The following is a 23,828-nucleotide window of genomic DNA, read 5'->3' on the forward strand; positions in this document are numbered from 1 at the left end:
CGAAAACTGGTGCAGCCACCACGAACTGATAAGGTCCAAATGCATATTTTGTTATTTACATTTTAAATAAGAATCCCAGCCCAACAGTAAAGTGTTCCCCCCCCCCCCCCTGCTACTTATATTGCCCAAGCGGTGTAAATACAGAAGCATATACTTACCTTTTTTTCAGTCTGCTCTGGTCATGTAATCCTGTAGTTCTGGCTCCCATGTGTCACTCAGCAGCTGCTGTAGGGGAGATTAGGAAGTGCCGACAACCATTGAGCTATGGGAGCCTATGAGCGACATCACAGCTCCCGAGAATTCCCACCTGTTGTCGAGTGCTCCCTCCTATCCTCAGCACCTGAAACTCACTTACACAGGGGATCACAGGACTGGACTAAAAATAGGCAAGTATACATGAATGGGGGGAGGCAGACATTTTTAAGTCTAGTTAGTGTTAGGTTGAAATTGTAATTTAAGATATGCCCTGAAAGTTTTAATTATTTTGTGAGCAAAAAGCAATATTTGGGATAAAGTGAGAGGAGTCACGTGATTCTATATCTGGGGGAAAGTTTGCCCACAGAAGCAAAAAGGGATAAGACCAGAGTGACCTGAAGCTAACAAAGGTTTGGGGGATAAGGGCATGCATAGATCAGGGTGTACTGATCCAACAGAGCCACCAAAGCCATCCACTGCTATACCTGAAGACAACCCTATCCAGTTTATTGATGAACGTGGAGAAGAGATCCACATGTGGAATCCACCACTTGCAACACAAGTCCTGTACATCTCCAGATGCAGGGACCACTATCTTTGCTTTAGGTGCTGAAGGTTGGAATGTGAAGTTCTGCACAAGACAGTTCTCTCTCTTTTGCGGAGGCAAAAATTCTGGTTCCTCCGTGACAATATTGTACGCCATCACCGTAGAAATGTCCTACTGAAATGAGATCCAATGACTCTCTAGTAGGATGGTCCAAAGATGCAGCACAAAACTTCCTAAAGTTCCAGGATGTTGATGAGACTCCTCTGATAATCAAGAACCTTTACCAACAGAGTGCCCATGGCTCCTCTAAAGCCTGGACAGGCTGGCACTCATTGTGAGGGTCCTCTAAAAAGATAGGTAGGAAAGACTTCTGACATCAGAGCCAGATTGCAAAGCCACCAAGCCAGGGACAACCTGGTCGTCAGTGACAAATAAAAATCAGTCTGTCCAGGGAGAGCTGCAAGACAAGCGGCTGAAAGACAGAAGCACATACTGGTAGTGCAGGGGCTCCTAAGCAAAGCATAGGGAACGCTGATACACTGGAAAGATGGGGACATAAAGGCAAGCACCCTTGATGTCCACAGAAGCCAGAAAGACTCCCCATTGAAGAAAGCCGATAACAGATTTGTAAGATTCCATGCAGAAAAGATTCAAAGCTTTGCGACTCAAGATGGGTGGATACACCCTTGGGTTTTGGAATGGTTAACAGGCTAGAAAAACTGTTCTGCCACAGGAACCAAAGAAATGACACCTCAATGCAAAAGACCCAAGTGGACTTGATGGAGATTTGATAATTTGTGTGGCAATACAGGAAACTTGGCCAAAAGAAACCAAGGTGGCAGGGAATGAGACTCTAGTTTGTAGCCTTTGGATCAAAGCATCTGCAAAGGTTAGCAAATGTCCAAGCACTCTAGAAATCGGAAGCAGACCTTTATGCAGAGAAAAACTTGTCTGGAGGACTTGGCAGACTGAGTGCCAGACCCTGCATGTGGTCTGGAAGCCAAGCTTGGAGGGAGGGGCTCTCAATGTGGAAGGCGGGGGAGTGGAGAAATGAAAGAATTTCTTAACAGAGAGAGGCTTCTGCCACTGAGGAATATGGATGCTCTTGCCATCAGTAGCATACTTTATAATGTTGTCAAGAGGTGGTCAAAGATGTTGTCACTTGAAGGACGCGTGGATCAGATTTGTATTTTTTATACATGGGTTCCATAGTCCAAGACATTAGCCAAAGTGCCCTATGCATATGTGACGTCGTGAGACACGTGCAAAAGATGAGACCAGAGGCTTCCAGCAAACAGTGACAAGCAAAGTTTAATAGTACAGCTATGTGCTTTACATGTTCCAAAGGCAAGGGATCAGCCACAGTAGTGATTACACCTCTTAAGGAATCTTGAGCAATCAAGACAAGGTTTGACAAAAGAAAAGTCACGTCGTAGATTGGGTGAAGGGCAGAACCAAACAGGGAGACCTGAGCTCTAGCAAAGGGCTTTCAACCACTTATCAGTTAGGTCCTTTTGGTATCCACAGTGGGAATGGACCACTTCTGTACAAAATAAGTCACCAAATGGATACAAGGCTAAAAAAGTGCTTGGATGGAGCAAAAAACTTATCAGGATACTTCCAATTTCCATAAATTAACAATTCAAAAAGTGGGTGCAACGAGAAAGTCTTTGCTACCTGAGGAGATTTCAATGTCTCAAGGCTGGAGACAACATGAGTAGAATCAACATGCTGATCCTCTAGTTTCAGAGTAGTGTGCACTGCATCAATAAGAGACACAAAGGTCACTTTTAAATTGGGAGTAATAGCAAAGGACTGACTCCTCAGGGGTAAGCTCATCAGTCATGGACTGGAGCATCTCATACAGAGTTTACGTGACCACCAGTTTAGAAGCCACCAAGATTGCAGGAATCAGATATAGGAGAGGGCACACAAGTATGCAAATGGTGATTTGGGCCAAAAAGTTTTGAAAGAGGTAAAAAGGACTCTGAGGATGGATTAGAGTCCAAGACCAGAGGGCAACATGACTCTAGGTTGTAGATGCCAGCACAGTTAGTAAGTGTGCTGCAGGCAGCCCTGGAGCCAATAACAGAAAGTAATCTGAAGGCTCTGGATACAGCAAGTTTAACGCCCCCTTCCCCCCCATCATGGTAAGAGGCAAGGTCTCAAATACTCATTAAACCCAGACAGCTGGTAGCAGGCAAGGATGGCTAGAAATGACCAAAGTCTCTGAAGGCAGGCAGCAGGAATGGAGTTCAATTCTTGCAAGTAGGAGGAGCAGTTGGGAGGTGCTTTCCTGACTGCATGAAAGGAAAGAGCACAGTCTGCATGCAACACTCCACGCAGCAAATGACATCAGCGCTCAGTCCCTTGGTGTTCACTTCTTCCATAGAGAAAAACAAAAAACAAAAGAAAAACACAGAAATAGGGAAAAAAGGCATCTGGTGATCTGTTTAAATGAGGTAGTTTCCAGGGCTTAGTCAGATTGGCCCACTAAGCGAGTCTTCACAACCAAGGCAAGTGCTGGGGAAAAGCCATTATGGACCTAGAGAGCGCTCTGCAGCTAACTTTTATTACAGCAGAATCTAGAAAAAGACCCAAGAGGAGCCAATGCTGGAAGGTCAATGCAATGTCCAGTCCAGTGGGGTCCAAACACTATCAAAAGCCAGGCTGAGGATGACCAGGCCAGATAGCTGAAATTAAAGAGACAACATTCCAGTGGATGTGGAGAAGAGTCTTGACTGAAGAAAAAAAAAAAATATGCAAGAAGGAATAAAAAGGCGCTAGCAAAAGAAATGTTAAGAGAAAAAAAACTCTTTTTTGAGAGCAAGCAACTATACACATCTGCTTGTTCTCAATCAGCAGGGGTCCCCCCCCCCCCCACTGACAATCAGGAACTAGTCTAATGATCAGAAAATAATGCAGGCAGGAGACTTATTTGCAGAGCCATCCATTAATAAATGTAACGGTCAGAATCAATTTGAAAATAAAATATATATACATTTTTTTCATACATTTTTGGGCAAAAATTATTGAAGCATGCAAATTAGTCGCATTGCTTAGTTACCAAACACATGTGAAGGGTTGATTTTGCATATACACTTCTGAAAGGTTTGTTAAAAGGTGAAGTTATTCTTTACCTCTAGGACCTTCATGAAGAGCTCCAGTCCCTGGTTCTCTATAAAGTGGCGGCATGTAGTTGGAGATTCATCTGTCAGGTTCCACAAGGCACTGAGGGTGAACTTTAAAGTGGTGTCCACCAAGCTCTGGCTGGTCTTCTGTCGCACTATTTGCAAAAGTTGCTGAATGCAAAAAGGGCATAAAAATGATTTTAAGCAATACAAATTTCAAGGTTTTCACACACATGAATGGTCTAAGACAGGGGTCTCCAAACTATGGCCCTCCAGGTGTTGAGGAACTGCAAGTCCCATGAGGCCTTGCAAGACTCAGACAGCCACATGCTAGACTCCCAGAGGCATGATGGGACTTGTAGTACTTCAACAGCTGGAGGGACATAGTTTGGAGACCCCTGGTATAGGAGGACAAGCTTCCAAACAGTGAAATACATACCCTTACGATGAAAAGCTCTGCTCCTAGCTGAGCTGTCTGTTCAGTTGAGAGCTGCCAAAGAAGCACATTGGATTCTAAGCACATAATCAAAAAACCTTATTCGCTTTAAGAAAAAAAAAAAAAAAAGAAGAATTAAAGCTGACTTTTAATCAGCTCCAAATTGTATTTTTGCTGCCCCCCCACCAGCCTGCTAATGAAACTTTTGAATAAAACTTTTCCATTTTCATTAGATCCCTTATTTCCGATACAGTGATGTCATCACTGAGTTTCTGCAATGCAGATAGATCATGGCTGGTGGGAGGAGTTAGCAAGATGGTATACATACACTTCTGAAAACATCATAGGACCCTGCCCTATTCTCCTCTCAAGAGCCTACAGCCCCGATGCAGACAAGAGGCTGGCACTTAGTTGGAGTTATGCGAATATTTATTTCAGGTACTTATATAGCGCCATCAATTTATGCAGCGCTTTACTTACACACACACACACGTCCCTAACCCTCAAGGGGCGTACAATCCAAGGTCCCTAACTCACATTCATACATACACATATTAGGGCCAATTTAGACAGGATCCAATTAACCTATCAGCATGTCTTTGGAGGGTGGGAGGAAACTGGAGTACCCAGAGGAAACCCACGCAGGCACAGGGAGAACATGCAAACTCCAGGCAGGTGGTGCCGTGGCTGGGATTTGAACCAACGACCCTAGTACTGCCAGGCGGAAGTGTTAACCATTTAGCCACTGTGCTGAAGAAAATACCTTTATTAGAGGATGTCGGTCTGGAGGAGTGGGGGTTTCTAGACAGGCTGTATTTGCAGACTGCCCTAGGTAATGCCATCACATGATGAGGAGCCTCCATGACTGAAAGAACTAAAATCCAATTAGTTAAAAGGGGAGGGTCAGGGACAGTCAGGCTGGGGTGGAAATCCTCTCAGCCAGGGAAAGAGGCAGGCTCTATCTGACCTAATGCACATTGTGAAAAGCTCAGAGTGTATTGTGACATCAGACTAAGCAGTTACAGTAGAGAAGAGCCTGTACAACTGTGCAAAGTTCAGCTTTGAAACAAAGCCCTGGCTGCCATCACTGTAATGCTGGGGTCCAGGGTTCAGCTTCCTGTAGGGACTCTCTGTATGGACCTTGGACACACACACACAAGGACCCGGTTCACACTAATGCGAATTCCATGTGGATTAGATCCGATCCAAAAGGCATAGAATCCTGTGTCATCTGAAAAAACATAGTTTGCTATGAAAGCGCCCTGTGCAAGTTTATTTCGGGTTTGGTGCAAATTTTATCTTCAGCTATGCCAAATTCCCTCAGAAATCAAATTAATTTGCATTAGAATCACACCTGTCACAACAGAAATCACACTGTAAAATGCATGAGATTCGCACCCCATCAGTGTGAACCAAGACTAAATAAATTTTTATTGAAAAGTCATACAGCTCCAGTGTTCTAACACGGATAAAACAATCAGTACCCACGCAATGGAATATGAACTTAAGGCATATACAATTTGTTAAATGTACATCATGATATCTGGTTACATGGTTAACAGAATTTATAAAACAAAAAAACAAAAAACAAAACACAAACACACACACACACACACACACTTGACAAACCTTTGCAGCGAGAATAGAGATAATGGCTACTGCCATCCTTTGCATGTTTTGGTCTTCATGATTACACAACCACTGCATTACAAGCTTTGCTGCATCAAATCTGGAAGAGAAGTGTACAAAATGACTGTTTACCATCACAAGGACTGACTGTTTATTAAAAATTATACCTACCATCACAACTTAGGTTGGCGATGCAGGGATCAATCGAGTTTCAATCAATGTATGGCGACTGTGATTGAACAGAAGTCGACCAACTGATCGACTTCTGTGCAACAGTCCAGCTGGAAATTTAATGCTCGATCAATGCTGCAGGCTATAGACTCCACTGTGTATCAGTGTATTCTGATGGCGGGGAAGTCTCCCTGCAGTCAGAATACAAAGACACAGCAGGGAGAATTTCCTCCATGCCCCTTGAAAGTGTGGATGGGGAAACCAGGTCATTTTTTTTTCAACCCACTGGTTGAACAAAAAAAAAAAAAAAAAAAAAAAAAAAAAAGGTACTGATCTATGGCTGGCCTTAAAGGACTGTACTAAGCCAGCCCCCCTTAACACGCACAGTTACTTTTTCACAAACACAGAGTAAAGAATTCCCAGAGCACCATGGTTTACACAAAGAGCAAATCTGCCTGCTTTAAAGCTTTGTTTGTCCGAGTATAACTTTGAACAAAGTGATTTGATGAGGCACTGGCATGTGTCATTTATTTCTGAGTTCATTTATAACCGCAAAGAAAAAAAAAATTATGAAATACCTGTTGAATGGGACATCTTGCAAGATTCTATCACTGCAAAGGGACAGGAGACAGTTTTTCTGCAACTGAAACACAAAAAGGGTAATCATGTGACTATCATAATTTTAAAGACTAAGTTCACCTTTTTCAGAAAATAGCCTATCCAATGAAGGGGTCGAGTAGATATTAAAAATCTGTGCAGCTTTGTAAAATGATCACGGACTTCATTGTTTTACCTGTAGGCCATTTGGACCCCCTCAGAAGCCCGGCTAAAAAAATAAAAACTTGCTAGCCACCCCCATGACCTGCCTTGTTGCTACCACATGAAGTGTTGGATGCTCACTCCCAGCATTGCAGGAATGGAAACCCACAATTTTCGCATTCTACCAAGGACGTAGGGAGTTGCCAACTAGGAAGAGTTTTTTTTTTAGCTAGGCCTCTGAAAGGAGACAAATGACCTACAGGTAAAACAATAAAAATTGATCATCATTTTACAAAGCTGCACATATTTTTTTAATATCTATTGGGGCCCCTTGGCTGCATAAGCGGTTTTCTGGAAAAGGTGAACTTAGGCTTTTCACTGTCAAGGATATGCACAAACTAACAGTTTGCTCACAAACCGCTCCCATGTGCAGGAAGCCGCAGGCTTAAAAGCTTACAGATGTACTATCAGCAGATACCAGGGATAACGCCCGAGCCAGATAGTTATGGTTATACTGGGAAACAGGTCTATGTCTGAACAACGTGTGTGTGTGTGTGTACATACACACATACATACACACACACATTATTATTATTATACAGGATTTATATAGCGCCAACAGTTTGCGCAGCGCTTTACAATATAACGGGAGACAATACAGCAACAATACAGTTCAATACAAAAAGGGCTAGGAGGGCCCTGCTCCTTAGAGCTTACAATCTAAGAGCATATATATATATATATATATATATATATATATATATATATATATATATATATATCTCTCTATCTATCTATACGGTTTATGTATGTATATATGCTTGAACTGTATTGTTGCTGTATTGTCTCCGGTTATATTGTATAGTGCTGCGTAAACTGTTGGCGCTATATAAATCCTGTATAATAATAAGTGTATAATATATATATATATATACACACACACACACACACACCTCGATGATTTACGAATTTTATTTTTTCTGCGGGTACTTTTCGTATTGCGAAAATTCGTAAACCAAAAGGCGGTTTCCCATAGGAATGCACTGGAAACTAATTAATCTGTTCAGGTCAGATAAAAGGCTACTCTTAAGAGCTGTAGTTCCTAAACCCTTCCTCCAATTTGGATGTACATACCCTTAAATTAAGCCTGAGAGTGTGTACTTTCAGCCGATATCCATTCTAGAATTAAAACTTGAATATGTTTTGGTAAAATACTTGAAAAAACTAAAATTGTGCCTGTGTCCAAATATATGGACCTAACTGTGTACACACACACACACACACACACACACACACCAGTTTACTACTCCACTTCTCTCTACAAGGCGATCAGTTTGCTCAGATTAAGACCCGGATCACACGGATGAGATGCGGGAAAAGCAGCGAACCCTGTGTGTTTCCTGCACAGCATTGCAATCGCATAGCGTCCATGCAATCAGCTGCAGGTTTGAATGTTAAATTAACGACAACCCAAAATGTATGGGTCAAATTGCACAGCACCGACATCGTGTGTGATGTGCACAGGAATGCGGTGTCCCACACTGCACAAGTGTGAAGTGGAAGCACTCTGAGGAGAGGTTTACTATAACTGGTGCACACAGAATCTGGTCCATCTGTGCAAAGTAATCAGCATCCAACTTCAGCTTGTTTAAACTTTGACATTAAAACCTGTAAGATGGTTGGTTTCTATGCAGAGATGCACCAGTTTTAGTATATTTCCTTCTCTGTGTGATTGATCTTCTAAAAGTCACATTACAAACAAATGCTAAAAAACAACTCAAATGTCAGCAAGTGAAATAAATATCCCATAGAAAAAAAAAAAAAAGTGAAATTGGTAAGCTGGTGCAGATGACTAGGAGATATATAACTATTGCAGCATTGCATACAATGTTGTATTGTCTATTCAAGTCAGAGGTGCTGAGGCAAGGATTTTGGGTAGATATGTGTGCAAGTGTCATATGTATGAATGGACTCTTTTCCAGAACAGAAATTTCAAATACAGTTGTGTTCAAAATAATAGCAGTCAGACATCACTAACCTGATCAATCACTGTTTTTGGTAGAAATGATATTTCTACATGGCAAATAATTTACTAGCAGGTATAGTAGAGTAATAGAAATCCAACAGACCCAACAGTCATGACATGCATGCTGCTGATTCTGTGTAATTGAATCACTCATTGAAAGGGGCATGTTCAAAATAATAGCAGTGTGGAGTTCTATTAGTGAGGTCATTCATTCTTTGAAAAACAGGTGGCAATTTTTGCCCTTATTTAAGGAAGGAAGGCAGCAAATGTTGTAGATGCTGGTTACAGTGCATTTCTCTCTGAAATTCTGAGGAAAATGGGTTGTTCCAGACATTGTTCAGAAGAACAGCGCACCTTGATTAAAAAGTTGATTGGAGAGGGGAAAACATAAAGAAGTGCAGAAAATGATAGGCTGCTCCGCTAAAATGATCGCAAATGCTTTAAAATGGCAACCAAAACCTGACAGACGTGGAAGAAAGCATTCGAATGGATAGAAGAATAGCCAAAATGGCAAGGACTTAGCCAACAATCAGCTCCAAGAAGATCAAAGAAGGTGTAAAGTTCCCTGTGAGTACTGTTACAATTAGAAGATGCCTATGTGAAGCCAAGCTATCTGCAAGAAACCCTTACAAAGTCCCACTGTTGAAAAAAAGACATGAAGAGGTTACAATTTGCCAAAGAGCACATTGACTGGCCTAAAGAGAAATGGCGCAACATTTTGTGGACTGATGAAAGTAAGATTGTTCTTTTTGGGTCTAGTGGCCGGAGACAGTTTGTCAGACGACCCCCAAACACTGAATTCAAGCCACAGTACACTGTGATGACAGTGAAGCATGGTTGCGCAAGCATCATGATATGGGGATGTTTCTCATACTACGGTGTTGGGCCTATTTATCGCATACCAGGGATCATGGATCAGTTTGAATACATCAGAATACTTGAAGAGGTCATGCTGCCTTATGCTGAAGAGGAAATGCCCTTGAAATGGGTGTTCCAACAAGACAACGACCCCAAACACACGAGGAAACATGCAACATCTTGGTTCCAGACCAACAAGATTGATGTTATGGAGTGGCCAGCCCAATCCCCAGATCTTAATCCAATAGAAAACTTGTGGGGTGACATCAAAAATTGTAGTTTCTGAGGCAAAACCAAGAAATAGAGAAGAACTGTGGAATGTGGTCCAATCATCCTGGGCTGGAATACCTGATCACAGGAGCCAGAAGTTGGGTGACTCCATGCAACACAGATGTACAGCAGTTCTCAGAAACATTCCTTATACAATGAAATATTCATTAAGTGATTCAAAGGAAAGCAAAATCTTCAAACATTTTTCAGTTTATATAGTGAATGTTTTGAGTTTGTAAAGAAAAATACAAACACTGCTATGTTTTTGAACAGTCTAATATTCACATTTCTTCAATTTTTTTAGAGGAACAACACAAATTTGATATATTTTTCTTCATGTTTTGATTTGGAATAGAATGTGTAGTGTTCCCAATGCATTTGTGTGTATGGAAATAAAAGCTATTAGAAGGATTTTGAGCTTTATTCACTTTGTTCAACACACTGCTATTATTTTGAACACAACTGTATGGGTTGTTTTACAAGGTGAAGGTTTACATATACTTTAATCTTTGACAATAAAACCTGGAAGCTGATATATTTCTACTGGCAAACATTAAAAACAAAAAAAACCAAACAACTTGCTTTTAAACCAGAAAAAGACAACCCCCCCCAAAAAAACAAAAACAAAACAAAAAAAAAACAAAAAAAAAAAAAAACCACACAACTTGCTTAAAATTTGTAGTGCATACTATGTTCCTCCTAGAAAATGCTCAGCCCTGTGAATGATATAGGTGTACATGGTCCTACCTGCTGGTGATTTGGAAAATGTTTCATGGCTTCTAGAAGTAAGTGAGTCACATCTGCCAGGAGTTTTACAGGCATCCCTGCTGCCAGGTCCTGCTTGGTCAGGTTGAAAACACATGCGCTGGCCGCTAGTTGTACAGGTAGGTTTGTTGGATGGTTTCTCATGCCTACCACAACTAACTGGAAAAAAAAGCAAATGCCATATACACATATTACATAGAGGGAAAAAAAAAAACACCATCTGATTTTACAAGCTGTCAGGAGCCATTTATTACCTTTAGCATCTCTGGGTTGGCTTTATCCATAACATGCGTCAAGCTGAACAGATGAAAGAGAGCCTCCCGCACAAAGAAGGAGCGCTCACTGTAGCGGCGCAGCGCCTCAGCAATCTGTGTCTGATTTGCTTCTCCAGACACCTTTGTAAAACATACAAAAAGAAAAAAAATAATCAAACAGAAAATCATACAGGAAAAAAAAAAAATATTGGAAGCATCAGTAAAGGCTGTCTTTGCACATTCTATGTGTGTGCATTTTCCAGCATTTTTTGCTGTAGTGGACAGGTGTACCATCTCAATAACTTCTGAACTATTTCCTGCCACGAAACAGCAACGCACAGCACAAGTGTGAATTTGCATTATTAGGCCTCGTTCACACAGGTGCACTTCAGTGTATGCTCATGTGAGAGCCGTGCTTGCCCACAAGGGGATGCAGTCTCATGCATGTCATGTGGGATGCAGCGGTTACATGGACACAGCCACTGCTCCCAATTTGCCAGCTGTGTGAGTATGTGCACTCAGGGAGCCACATCCATACTTAGGCTAGGTTCACACCTATACAGTTTGCATTTTATTTGTTCCTGTAGTGCGATTTAAGTTTTTGCACGTGTTTTTGCCGCATTTGTTTTTTTTTATTGTTGCTAGACAGATTAACACACAAAATACATCAAAAACATGTAACAAAGATGCACTACATGCGTTTCTGCAGCATCTCCATTGAAGTCTATAGAACCAAAAATGCAACTTTTTGCGTTTAAAAGTCCCTGACCCTTTTCAAAAAAGCACCAGATGAAAACGCGGAGATGTGAAAGTGTCCCATAGGAAATCATGTTAAAATGGACTGTAGTGCGTTTCTGCAAAACACTGCGGAAAATGCTTAGGTATGAACCTAGACATTCTGTATATCAGATTGGAAGCAGAGGCTGTTTCCATGAAGCCGCTGTGTCCCAAATGACAAGAATGGGACTGCATGCACAGGGATGCATAGAACTCCTGATAATCAGGGTACTGATCATTAGTGCTGCCTGTCAGTCCCCTTCAGTGCCGCCTTATTAGTGAGCCTCACCAGTGCCTCTTCATCAGTGCAGCTTATAAGTGTCCATCAGTGCCGTCTCATCAGCGCAGTGCACATCAGTGAAGAAGAAAAAATTACTTATTTGCAAAATTTTATAACAGAAATTAAGAAAAAGGCTTTTTTTTCAACATTTTTTGGTTTGTTTTAAAAAAAAAAAAAACACAGTGGTGATTAAATACCACCAAAAGAAAGTGCTGTTTCAAATAAAAAGATAAAAATTTCATTTGGGTACCGTGTTGCATGACCCCTCAATTGTCATTCAAAGTGTGAAAGCACTGAAAGCTAAAAATTGGCCTGGACAGGAAGGGGGTGAAAGTGCCCTGTAGGCAAGTGGTTAAAGAGCAAAGTCCATGAGGTGGCATGCACCTTACTGTCCTTATTACCTAGTAATACAGCACATTGTACAGTGGCTTCCTTCCTGGAGTTCCGCTTTAACCATCCTACACGGGCAAATCACAGGCTTATTTAAGGCAGAGTTAAAATGCTTGTCAAACAATACCCACATTCACAGGGTCTGCTGGAATCAAAAAGCCAACCACACTCCTTTTGCGGTGTACCAGTAGTAAAAAATAAATTTTGAGTCACTTCTAGTCAAGCTAAATACATATTGCTGACATTTGTAATTGCAGATTAATACACAGATTTGCTCAATTGTTTTTTTATTTGGCTAAATATATTGTGGCAGACTTGTCTTACCTGCAAAGATATATACAAGTCATGAAGCTCAGCAACCAACATTTCACTGGGCCAATCAGATTTGTCACTAGGGAAGGGGGGGGGGTCCAAAGTCTTGTGTAAGCCAGAGACAGCCAGCTTACCCATGGTTGCTCTCAGTGGCTGAAAAGAACGGTGAGGAGGTGAAAGGAAGGCAAGCATGTCACTGGGAACGGCAGCAATAAAAGTTAACCTGTTGCTTTGCATGGTAGTAGATCATCGACTCAAGAGATGGGGGGAGGGTTGTAGAAGTAATATTATGCCATGACATGCTGCTGCTAGACTCATACACCTTACCAACCAATCAGTGACTGCTGCCCCTCTCTGCCAATCCATTCATTGGCTTCCACTAACCCAACGTATAAAATTCAAAATACGAACTACAGCTCACAAAGTCATCCACAACACTGCCCCTAGCTACATCGCCAACCTCATCTGCAGATATCGGCCAAAATCACCCACTCCACTCCACCCAAGACATCTTCCCCTCTAGCTCCCTCATCACCTCCTCCCACGCTTGCCTCCAGGACTTCTCCAGAGCCTCTCCCATCCTCAGGAACTCTCTACCACAGTATGTCCTGTCAGCCCCCACCCTGTCTGCCTTTAGGCGATTTTTGAAAACTCATTTATTCGGGGAAGCCTACCCCACCTCCACCTAAGAACTGTACTTGAATCATCTTCACCAGATCATCCCCCTCAGCTATCACCGTTTGTATCACCTCCCCTTTCCTTTAGATTGTAAGCTCCACGAGCAGGGACCTCCTATTCCTTCTGTACTGAAATGTATTGTAATTGTACTGTCTCCCTTATATTGTAAAGAGCTGTACAAACTGTTGGCGCTATATAAATCCTGTATATTATTAATAATAATAATGTGATGGATTCCCTGGATTTGGGTTCTCAGGATACTGCAGACTTTAAGGGTTGGAAGAACAAAGCAATCATGTCAGTAAAATAAAATTGGACAAAACGTCTTCCCTGAAAAAAAAATAAAATAAATAATACTTACGTCTCCCACTGCCTGTAAACAAAAATGATCTTACTGTAAAAGAACAAAATACAGAAATGTCAGAAGCAGACATATGGCATTCGCACCTTCACATTTCCATCTCCAGAAAGAAGCTCAGAGTACCCAGCCTCAGTGGCCAAGAGACCAACAAACTGGATCTGAGGGCGCTGCGTGAGAAAAGCCTCCACTGCCTTATCCGTAACATGCTTCCTTCCAGAGATGTCCAATGAAACCAGGTTGAGTAGAATATCGTTCTGCTCTAGCAGGCGACAAGCTATGTCTGACGTGAACTGCTTGTCATCAGATATATCTAAATGGTTAAGATGCTTCAGCTCCTTGATTACTTCTAGGATTTGCGTGGTTGTCATTTTTAAACACTTCAAGTGGTGCATTGTGAGGGATTTCAATCTGTCTTTGCAACCCAGAAGGGCAGTAATGTCAGTCACTGAGGTGTTGGAGATATCCAGACTTTCCAACCTGGGAAGTGAGGCAACATCCGCCAGGTCTTCGTTATAAAACCGAACATTGGTGATGCTCAGGGCCCGAAGTCCAGACAGGCGGCTAAAGCATTGTTCATATGGATCCTCCAATGATAAAGTAAGAGAGTTCAGGACTAGACATTGGAGGTTTTCCCGGATCCATTTACTACTACTGAGCCCACTGATGATGTCAGTAATGGTTATGTCTGCATTGACCCCAGTTGCATCTAGCTCCACCAACTTGTGGTGGCAAAACGCCCTACGAAAGGCTACAGCAGATATCTTCGCCTTGCGGATGCAGGCACGCTTCAGCCTTAACTGATTTCCGCGGAAAATTCCTACAGACACTTCATTTAGTTTTCCTAAAATTGAAAAAACAGCAACACGTTTATAAAGACATAAAGCACCAGCAATTTATAATTCCTTATTATTCTGGAAATAAAATAAAAGGGAAGCCATCATTTTAACCTAAATAATCAACTTGTAATTATGTGCCCCATCTGCTTTAACTGGGGAGTTTAAAATACTGGTGCATGTTATTCAATACCTGTGAAGGTAGAGTGTGCCAGGATCTTACAATAAGGAAGGGGGGGGGGCACAAAGAGGAACCAGGTTGCAACACACTAAGGGGTATATTTACTAAAGTGGTCATAAACCTCTGAAATGAAAAATGAACAAAGTACATCCTTCTATAGTGTGTACTAAAATAGTGTGTGATTTTTTGGCTACAGTCTCTTTTGCTATCTGCAAAAGTCACTTCTGACAGGTTACACCAGGAAGGGAGGGATGGCTCCAGCACACTGCCTGCGATTGACAGCCTCAGCTGTGCAGGTTTCCTTATGAGAGTGTGTAGACTGGGGGGGGGGGGGGGGGGTCCATTCACTCCATTCGGGTCTCGGAGTAAACCTAAGTAAAACTTTACCACTTTTAACCCCTATAGAGAAGAGATGGCTGCAAATAAATGGTTACAAATTATGTAGATAGATTTGTTTAATCTCTAAGTATCACCTGAGGCTTGTCACGTCATTGGGTATATCTAAGGGTTTACAACCACTTTAATGTTTTCACCCAAGATTCACACATAATGGACTGAAATTGGATATAAATAGTCCTTACAGGCCACAAATGTAAAGGATTACCAAGCAAAATAGTAGTTGCCAAAGGAGGTGACACAATCAAACTCATACACAGGAGAATTGATTTAAGCACTTCTTTTCTAATACCCTTTACATAAGAACACGGTTTTGCTTGAAAAATACCCACAGATGTCTGGCTTTTTGGAAATGGACTTGACTAGCTAAAGATCTCCATTCAACACTCTAATAAAACAAATACTTCTACACCTTTGTAAATGGAGACCCCAGTCATTGCCCTGTATCAAGAGAACAGTTGGTTATTGGCTAAACCTAATCAAAGCTGTGCCCAGGGCTTTTGTCCCTTTATGTCAGACTTTCTCAACCTTTTTAACATGGAGGAACCCTTGAAATGAATTTCTGGTCTCAGGGAACCCTTGTTAATAATTACTATATCTACAACTCGTGAAACATTACTGTGATGGTCAGTAGGAAGAGTGCTTCTTAGATTTGTGATCAATAAGGGGAAAAAAAGCGCGCCCCCTACCCGGAGATGCAAAATCATATACACACAAATTTTATATATATATATATATATATACATATTTTGCAAGTTCTCCCACTTAGAAATCATGGAGGGGTCTGAAATTCACATTGTAGATGCATTCCCACTCAGAGACAGAATTTAAAAAAAAAAAAATTCAGGAAATTACATTGTATGATTTTTAAAGAATTTATTTGTCTTGCACTGCTGAACATAAGTATTTGAACACCTAAGAAACAGCAAGAATTCTGGCTCTCAAAGACCTGTTACTGTGCCTTTAAAAAGTCCACCTCTACTCCACTCATTAATCTAACTTAGTAGCCCCTGTCTGAGCTCTTTAAAGACACCTGTCCACCCCACAGTCAGTCAGACGCCAACTACTACCATGGGCAAGACCAAAGAGCTGGCAAAAGACACCAGAGACAAAATTGTGGCCCTCCACAAGGCTGGAAAGGGCTACGGGGCAATTGCCAAGCAGCTTGGTGAAAATAGATCAACTGTTGGAGCAATTGTTAGAAAATGGAAGAGGCTAAAGATGACTGTCAGTCACCCTCGGACTGGGGCTCCATGCAAGACCTCACCTCGTGGGGTATCACGGATGATAAGAAAGGTGAGGAATCAAGGGATGAGCTGGTCAATGACATGAAGAGAGCTGGGACCACAGTTTCAAAGGTCACTGTCGGTAGAACAGTACGCCATAATGGTTTCAAATCATGCATTGCACGGTAGGTTCCCCTGCTTAAGTCATCACATGTCCAGGCCCATCTGAAGTTTGCCAATGACCATCTGGATGATCCAGAGGAGGCATGGGAGAGAGTCATGTGGTCAGATGAGACCAAAGTAGAACTTTTTGGTCTAAACTTCACTCGTCGTGTTTGGAGGAAAAAGAAGGATGAGTTGCATCCCAAGAACATCATCCCTACTGTGAAGCATGGGGGTGGTAACATCATGCTTTGGGGGTGCTTTTCTGCAAAGGGGACAGGATGACTGCACTGTATTAAGGATGAGGATGAATGGGGCCAATTATTGTGAGATTTCGAGCAACAACCTCCTTCCCTCAGTCAGAGCATTGAAGATGGGTCGTGGCTGGGTCTTCCAACATGACAACGACCCGAAGCACACAGCCAGGATAACCAAGGAGTGGCTCCGTAAGAAGCATATCAAGGTTCTGGAGTGGCCTAGCCAGTCTCCAGACCTAAATCCAACAGAACATCTTTGGAGGGAGCTGAAACTCCGTGTTGCTCAGCGACAGCCCCGAAACCTGACAGATCTAGAGGAGATCTTTGTGGAGGAGTGGGCCAAAATCCCTGTTGCAGTGTGTGCAAACCTGGTCAAGAACTACAGGAAACGTTTGACCTCTGTAATTGCAAACAAAGGCTTACAATGTGATTTCCTGAATTTTTTTTTTTAAAGTCCGTCTCTCAGAGTGGGAATGCACCTACAGTGGGAGAACTTGCAAAATCGCAGGGTGTTCAAATACTTCTGTTCCATATATATATATACATACATACATACACACACACACACACACACACACACACATATATACACACACACACACACACACACGTGATTTTGATCAGCCCTGCCACCCTGTAGCAGTAGTTTTGCTATTGGGCGGCCAGGAAGCCGTTAAAACAGATCAGCAGTAATTACAATATTATTATAAAAAGAAACAAAAAAAACCCACAGAAAAAAAAAACTTACTTTGAATTGCCATAGTTTGTAAAAGCCGATCGGCGACTTCCTGTGGAAACACTGCAGCATCTTGTAAACAGAACGTTCCATCTGGTCTCTCCTTGCAAAACTTTTCTAAGTTGGAGCTCAAATAGTGCAGAGTTATATCAACTAATGAACTGGGAGAAGCTTCCTCCTAGGAGAAGAATATATGTAGAGAAATATTACAGTGCTTTTCCATAAAAATTTGATGCAACCTTTTAAAAAGAAAACATTGTAAAAATGATAAAACTATTCACAAAGTGGTTGGACAGCCTGGAGCATGGGTGAACTAACAACAACTGAATTAGTCTTTACATAATTATATTTACAATGTTTTTAAATATGAACTCCAGGAATTATATTTTTACATTTAAAATGCACTGTGCTACAAAAAGTTGGTGCTGGTCTCTTCCAGGTGCTGCTTAAGCGACTTGCCTTCAGTATATTGTTGCTTACTTAGCTCCTCCACCAGAATGGCTTGTTTTTTTTTCCAATAAATAAAAGACATTATCTGATAGGATGAAGTAGATATCGTCACATCCACTGCTGGAGTTCAGCTTTAAGGCTTTGTTCCTCAAGAAATGTACAAAACACAGCTTAAAGTGACTGTCACTATAGGGACAAAACAAAAACAAAGCCACCCTGTGTATACTTACCTTTCCAGCAGACCAAGTATTAAAACTGTGTTGCAGATCCCTGAACCAGTACAGGTCATTTTAATGTACATCGCAGAGGGCTTCATGCTAGCGGTTGACGAGTGGTGAAGTCCACAGTTGAGTCACGTTTTTACTGGTCTTGGTGGTAGGTCAGTGATGGTCTGGGGAGGCATATCCATGGAGGGACACAAAGACCTCTACAGGCTAGACAATGGTACACTGACTGCCATTAGGTATCGGGATGAAATCCTTGGACCCATTTTCAGACCCTAAGCTGGTGCAGTGGGTCCGAGGTTACTCCTGGTACACAACATTGCCCGGCCTCGTGGCAAGAGTATGCAGGCAGTTCCTGGAGGATGAAGAAAACTGATACCATTGAATGGCCCCCACGCTCGCCTGACCTAAATCCAATAGAACACCTCTAGGATATCATGTTTCGGTCCATCAGAAGATGCCAGGTTGCACCTCAGACTGTCCAGGAGCTCAGTGATGCTCTGGTCCAGATCTGGGAGGAAATACCCCAGGACACCATTAGTCATCTCATTAGGAGCATGCCCCGAAATGTTCAGGCATGCATTCAAGCACATGGGGGCCATACAACCTATTGAGTACCATTTTGAGTTGCTGCAATGAAATTTCAGCAAAATGGACTGGCCTGCTGCATCATTTTTCACTTTGATTTTTGGGGTGTCTTTGTATTCAGTCCTCTGTAGGTTGAGATTTTCATCAAATGATGGGGCATCCTTATGTTCCTAACAAATTACCCAGTCCATATCAGTATAAAAGATCCAGCATGAAATATTTCCACACTGAGATCTGATGTGTTTTCAAAATGTTCTTTTGAGTAGTGTATAAATCCTTTGGCAGGTAAAACCGCTATGTGTATTTATAAAACCCTATCAGTGTATTTAGTGGTTTGCCTGGAGTTTAGCTTTAAAAGCAGACCTTCCCCGTTGTATTACTTTAACTTTCCTTTGCTCTGCCTCTGTTTGCCTGTGGAAGTAAACAGTAGAAGCCCTGGTTAAGATCCAAGTCACTCAGATTTGAATCACACAAAGCAAAAGACTTTACCCCTGCCAACACGTAACACAGCCAGATGATCGGTTAATTAAGGATGAAGCAATGAACTGGGCATTTAGGTGAACTGGTTGCCTCAAAAGAGTGCATGGCAGCTTAGAAAACTTCACCTTCTGACTATGTCAGGGCTTGGAACCCTTAGCAGATGTATATTATAATATCATCTTACATTCCTCCGAGTACCTGCACAGGACATATAATCAACCTCACACTGTCTTTTATAAAATACTTACAGTTACGACTCCACAACCTACAATTTTCTAATTGTTCTCCGATTGGGGTTCTCAGTTCCAAAGGCCCTAAAGGCTTGGATTCCTTGTTTTATTCCCACTTAATATATACTAAGCTTACCAGAATGCCCCTGGCAGTCCCTACAAATGGCAGTCTTTGATTCCATATCTTACTGATGAGGACTGGAAGGAAGCTTGTTCTTCTGGACCGAGTGTGGCAGTCCTAGGACAGCATTGAACAGAGTGCAGGAGTTGCCAGGATTAACGGTTTGTGATTGGCCGTTAAGACCGCCCTGCAACCAATCACCTGCTGGTTAACTTGAAAAGTTAACACCGATAGCTCCAGCTCCCACACTCAGTCCAATGCTGTGCCTCCCCCACTCCAGAAATATTGTTCTCTGCTCTGTTATAACAACATCGGCGGACGCTGGTGGAAAGAAGAGGCTCCTGAATGGCGTGACCACGAGTCTGGAAGGAACAGTGACTCAGTCCACCATTTAATGATGCCTGTACTAGAATATACTGGAGGGAGACCGTATTTTTTGCTCATAAGCTTATTGTACTTAAAAGCAGAGCTCCGCCCAAAAGGGGAAGTTCTGCTTTAAGGACTGCTCCCCCACTCCCCATTAAAGATTGGCACCTTTGGGGGGGCGGGGGGAGCGGGTACCCGAATTTGACAGGTAGCCGTTCCCACTTCCGGTCCGATCACCTAGGTGACCGGAAGGTGTCCTCCCTCCCTGTAGTCCTTTGGGACACGTGACAGGTCCCAAAAGACAACAGGACCATTCATGAAGCGCAGCGCTACTCGCGCATGCGCAGTGGGTACCCGGCTGTGAAGCCGAAAGCTGTCAATATTTCTTAGGATTTTCCAAGTATTCATTAAGGGTCTCTACACTGAAGATGCCGGCCTCCTGGAATACAGGATGGCCGGTGAAACGGGCTGCAGGGGACACACCGCGGGACCAAGGGCAGGTAAATGGCTGTTTGTTTTTTTTTTTTAAAAGTCAGCAGCTACAGATTTTGTAGCTGCTGACTTATTTTTTGACAGAGTGAGTGGAACTCCGCTTTAAATAGCTACAGCCCTCCTCTCCTTCAATCATTCTTGTTATGTGCAATTAACCAGGTTCTGCCCTATGAAACCGTTATTTACGTAAACATACAGGGGGTTGGCCTCCGTAAATATAATAAAATATGGGATGTGTGGTGTGCTTCTCCCCTAACATTAACACCCACTTCAGAGTGTGTAGAGTGGGTAGGGAGGAACCAAGGAGGGTAAATTATAAGTCGATTAATTTTCAGCTTTAAAAACAGACTTAAAGAAGATCTACCATTAGAATTTATTTTATTGCAAGAGGAATGCAGAGCCTGACATGTTTCTGCTCCCTTTGCATTCCTCTTGCCACTGTTGCTGGTCTCTGGAAGAGTGTTCATAGCCAAGACAAGCAGCACTTGTGAATCAGCCATCTCCTCATAGCTACTCTCGGAAACATTTAATAACATGGAACAAAGTAATACATGTACTTTTTTTCAATAGGGCCAGGACTGTAACACCAAAAAAAATAAAAAATTATATAAAATTTTATTTATTCACGTTTTTTAATACATCTCCTTTAAAAGTAGAACTCCAGACAAAAATTTTATTTTACTATGCAGTGCCCCCCACTGAATGAGTCAACTGCTTGTTTTTTTCTAGAGGTGAGCACAAAGCTCATACTCACCTGACCCGCGGTCCATTTAGCATGCTGACATCAGGAACAGCCCATTTACAAGACCACTGGACCGTGGGGGGCAGGAGCCGAAGGGATCGGTCTTGTGAGGGGGGAGATTGGCAAGTCAGGTAAGTATATCTCCACTGTCCTTTCCCCTAGAACAAAATGAGCAGTTAAACCATGCAGTGCAGGCCCGGGCCCAGCCCCACTGAATGGGTAAAAAACAAATTTGCTTTGCAAATCTGCTTTGTAAAAATTAAAAAAAACTTTCTTTAAACAACATTTAACTAAAAAGTATGGAATGCTTGGAACCACTCAGCTTATTTCAATGAGTATTCTGATTAAACAGGTGCAATATCTTTCAATGAACGCACACAGAGTTTATGTAAGTACAAAAAAAAAAATCCTATTTTCTTTTTTAACTACTGTGGGGGTCACTGCTCTGCTTTGGATGATCACTTACTGGGATGTCCCAAAGCAGTGGCACAATGGAGCAGGCAAATGAAGAAAGAAAGGAAATCTAGACAGACTGTCAAAGAAAAAAAAAAAAAAAAAAAAAAAAAAAAAAAAAAACAACAACTCTACAGGTCAGTCAGACTACTGCCTGTAAAACTTTACACCACAAACTGGCAACAACTGAAGCTGCCACATCCACTTTGTGAATGGCAATGACCAAGTGGTGATCTTAAAAACCTTTAATATTGACACCTGATGGTAGAAAGCCTAGGATGAACTTACCACACTGGTTGAGGGAGCCATCCACAGAAAACTGGTTCTCAGTGCTTGATGCCATTACTTGTACAATGGTTTGCTGGATCCAGCACATGATCGTAGCAGTTGACGCTACAAGACCCTTACGGTGGCCCCCTACAAGCATCAACAGGTAGTCTTCCAAAACTAGCTTAGTGTACAGTGATGGAAGCATAGTGCCCTCATTCAGGTGGAGAGCTGATCCCGCTTTTGGTAAGAAGGTCTTGGATGCAGGATGACTATATCCTAATGTTAATCCTAATCAACTAAGGAGGTTTGCAAGAAAATACTGCCTGTTCCCATACCCTGTGTGCCAAAGTGATAGTCATCAGAAAAGCCACTTTTTGGGAGAAAGTCAGTAGCGGGATCTCTCTAAATGTTCTCGAAGGATGGTTTCTGCAAAAATCAATAATACTAGAGACTAAGGTCCTACAGTGACAATGGCGGATTTATAGGAGCAAGATGCTTAGCTCCTGGAATGAAAGTGTGGACAAGTGGCAGCAATGCCAGCAGGAGTTGGAACACAACTGCCAACACTGACACTTGGCCCTAAAAGCCTCTTGCACACTGTAATGATGTATAAGTATCAAACATTCCTGGCAGAAAGAGGCGAGGATGAGCTGTTCATCACATACACGTATTTGAGAGTATGCACATAAAACCAAGAAGTGTGGCATTCGTGTGTTAGTGTGTATTTGTGAGTATACACGCAAAAATACTGACTGGCAGCTCAGATTTCTGTTTGGTTTTTTTTTATTGATCAATACACAGCGCTTGTTTACATGCCTGTGTGTACAGGTAAATTGAGAACAGTGGGCTGCATTTTAGATACGTTAAAAAAAAAAAAAAATGAAATAATGCTGTATACCTGAAAAGTGAGCTTTTTCAAGCAGCAGTTTTCAAGAGGCCTAATTGTGCTGAAGGCAATCTGTTGCTCCAGTCGATATTGGGAGAAAGCCCAGAAGATGAACAACTGAAAAAGAATGAAGGCATACCCCTAGGAATTTACACCATATAATATAAGCCTTTTACGTACAATGGTAGATTTTATGGAGTGTGGCCTTAAAAGTTTTGAGCATACTATAGATGACTGCATCCAACAACCCTCTGTCTCTGAGCAATTCAATTTCATCAGCCAACCATTAAATAGTTGTAAACCTCAGACACGAAATATGAACAAAGCATATCCCTCTACACTGTGTACTTGTCTCATTTCTGTTTGCTGCCAGCATGAATCAGTTCTGACAAGTTTTTCTGACACCAAGCTTTGGTCCCATTTGCTGCGTGAAGAGGGGTCCCTTCCCTCCAATCAGCTCTCAGAGCTCTCCTCATTGTAACTTCAGCTCTCAACCCCTTGCTTTTCAGAACGGAGAGATCCTGTGCAAATTCTGCACTCTGAATGATTGTAGGAGACAGGCAGCTGTAGATAAATGGGTACAACTTATGTAGGGGCATTTGTTTCATCTCTGTGTATCACCTGAGGCCAGTCACTTCACTGGGTATATATAAGGGTTTACAACATTTAAAGTAGGATGGAAAAAGTGCCCTTCTTGCAGTGGTAGACACCATGGAGTATACATGTACCATAACCTGCAGAGCCAATCCAAATCCCATTGACTACTATCCAACACTGTAGTCATGAGCAAAGCCAGTAGATCTACATCTGGCATACCCCATCTTTGGCGGATCCATTGGCAGGTACCTGGATGAAGGCCCACTCTCCCTGATCCAGAGGCTGGAATCTTCCTGTTA

The 23,828-nt window shown here is 42.1% G+C and overlaps 1 protein-coding gene across 1 annotated transcript in view; it reads right to left on the bottom strand.

Moving 5' to 3' along the window:
• ZYG11B (zyg-11 family member B, cell cycle regulator) overlaps positions 1–23,828 on the bottom strand; it is a 71,294-nt gene that overhangs the window by 13,176 nt on the left and 34,290 nt on the right. Inside the window, exons 2-9 of the mRNA XM_089666577.1 lie at positions 17,643–17,808; positions 13,926–14,680; positions 11,042–11,182; positions 10,770–10,946; positions 6,688–6,752; positions 5,939–6,038; positions 4,313–4,363; positions 3,883–4,044 (exon numbers count right to left, since the gene is read on the bottom strand). Coding sequence (XP_089522703.1) covers positions 3,883–4,044; positions 4,313–4,363; positions 5,939–6,038; positions 6,688–6,752; positions 10,770–10,946; positions 11,042–11,182; positions 13,926–14,680; positions 17,643–17,808 — 1,617 coding nt within the window. The remainder of the gene's footprint in view (positions 1–3,882; positions 4,045–4,312; positions 4,364–5,938; positions 6,039–6,687; positions 6,753–10,769; positions 10,947–11,041; positions 11,183–13,925; positions 14,681–17,642; positions 17,809–23,828) is intronic.

Source organism: Staurois parvus, unplaced genomic scaffold, assembly GCF_062004578.1.
Source record: "Staurois parvus isolate SC_StPar_1 unplaced genomic scaffold, SC_StPar_1.0 ptg002753l, whole genome shotgun sequence".
NCBI classification, from domain to species: Eukaryota; Metazoa; Chordata; class Amphibia; order Anura; family Ranidae; genus Staurois; species Staurois parvus.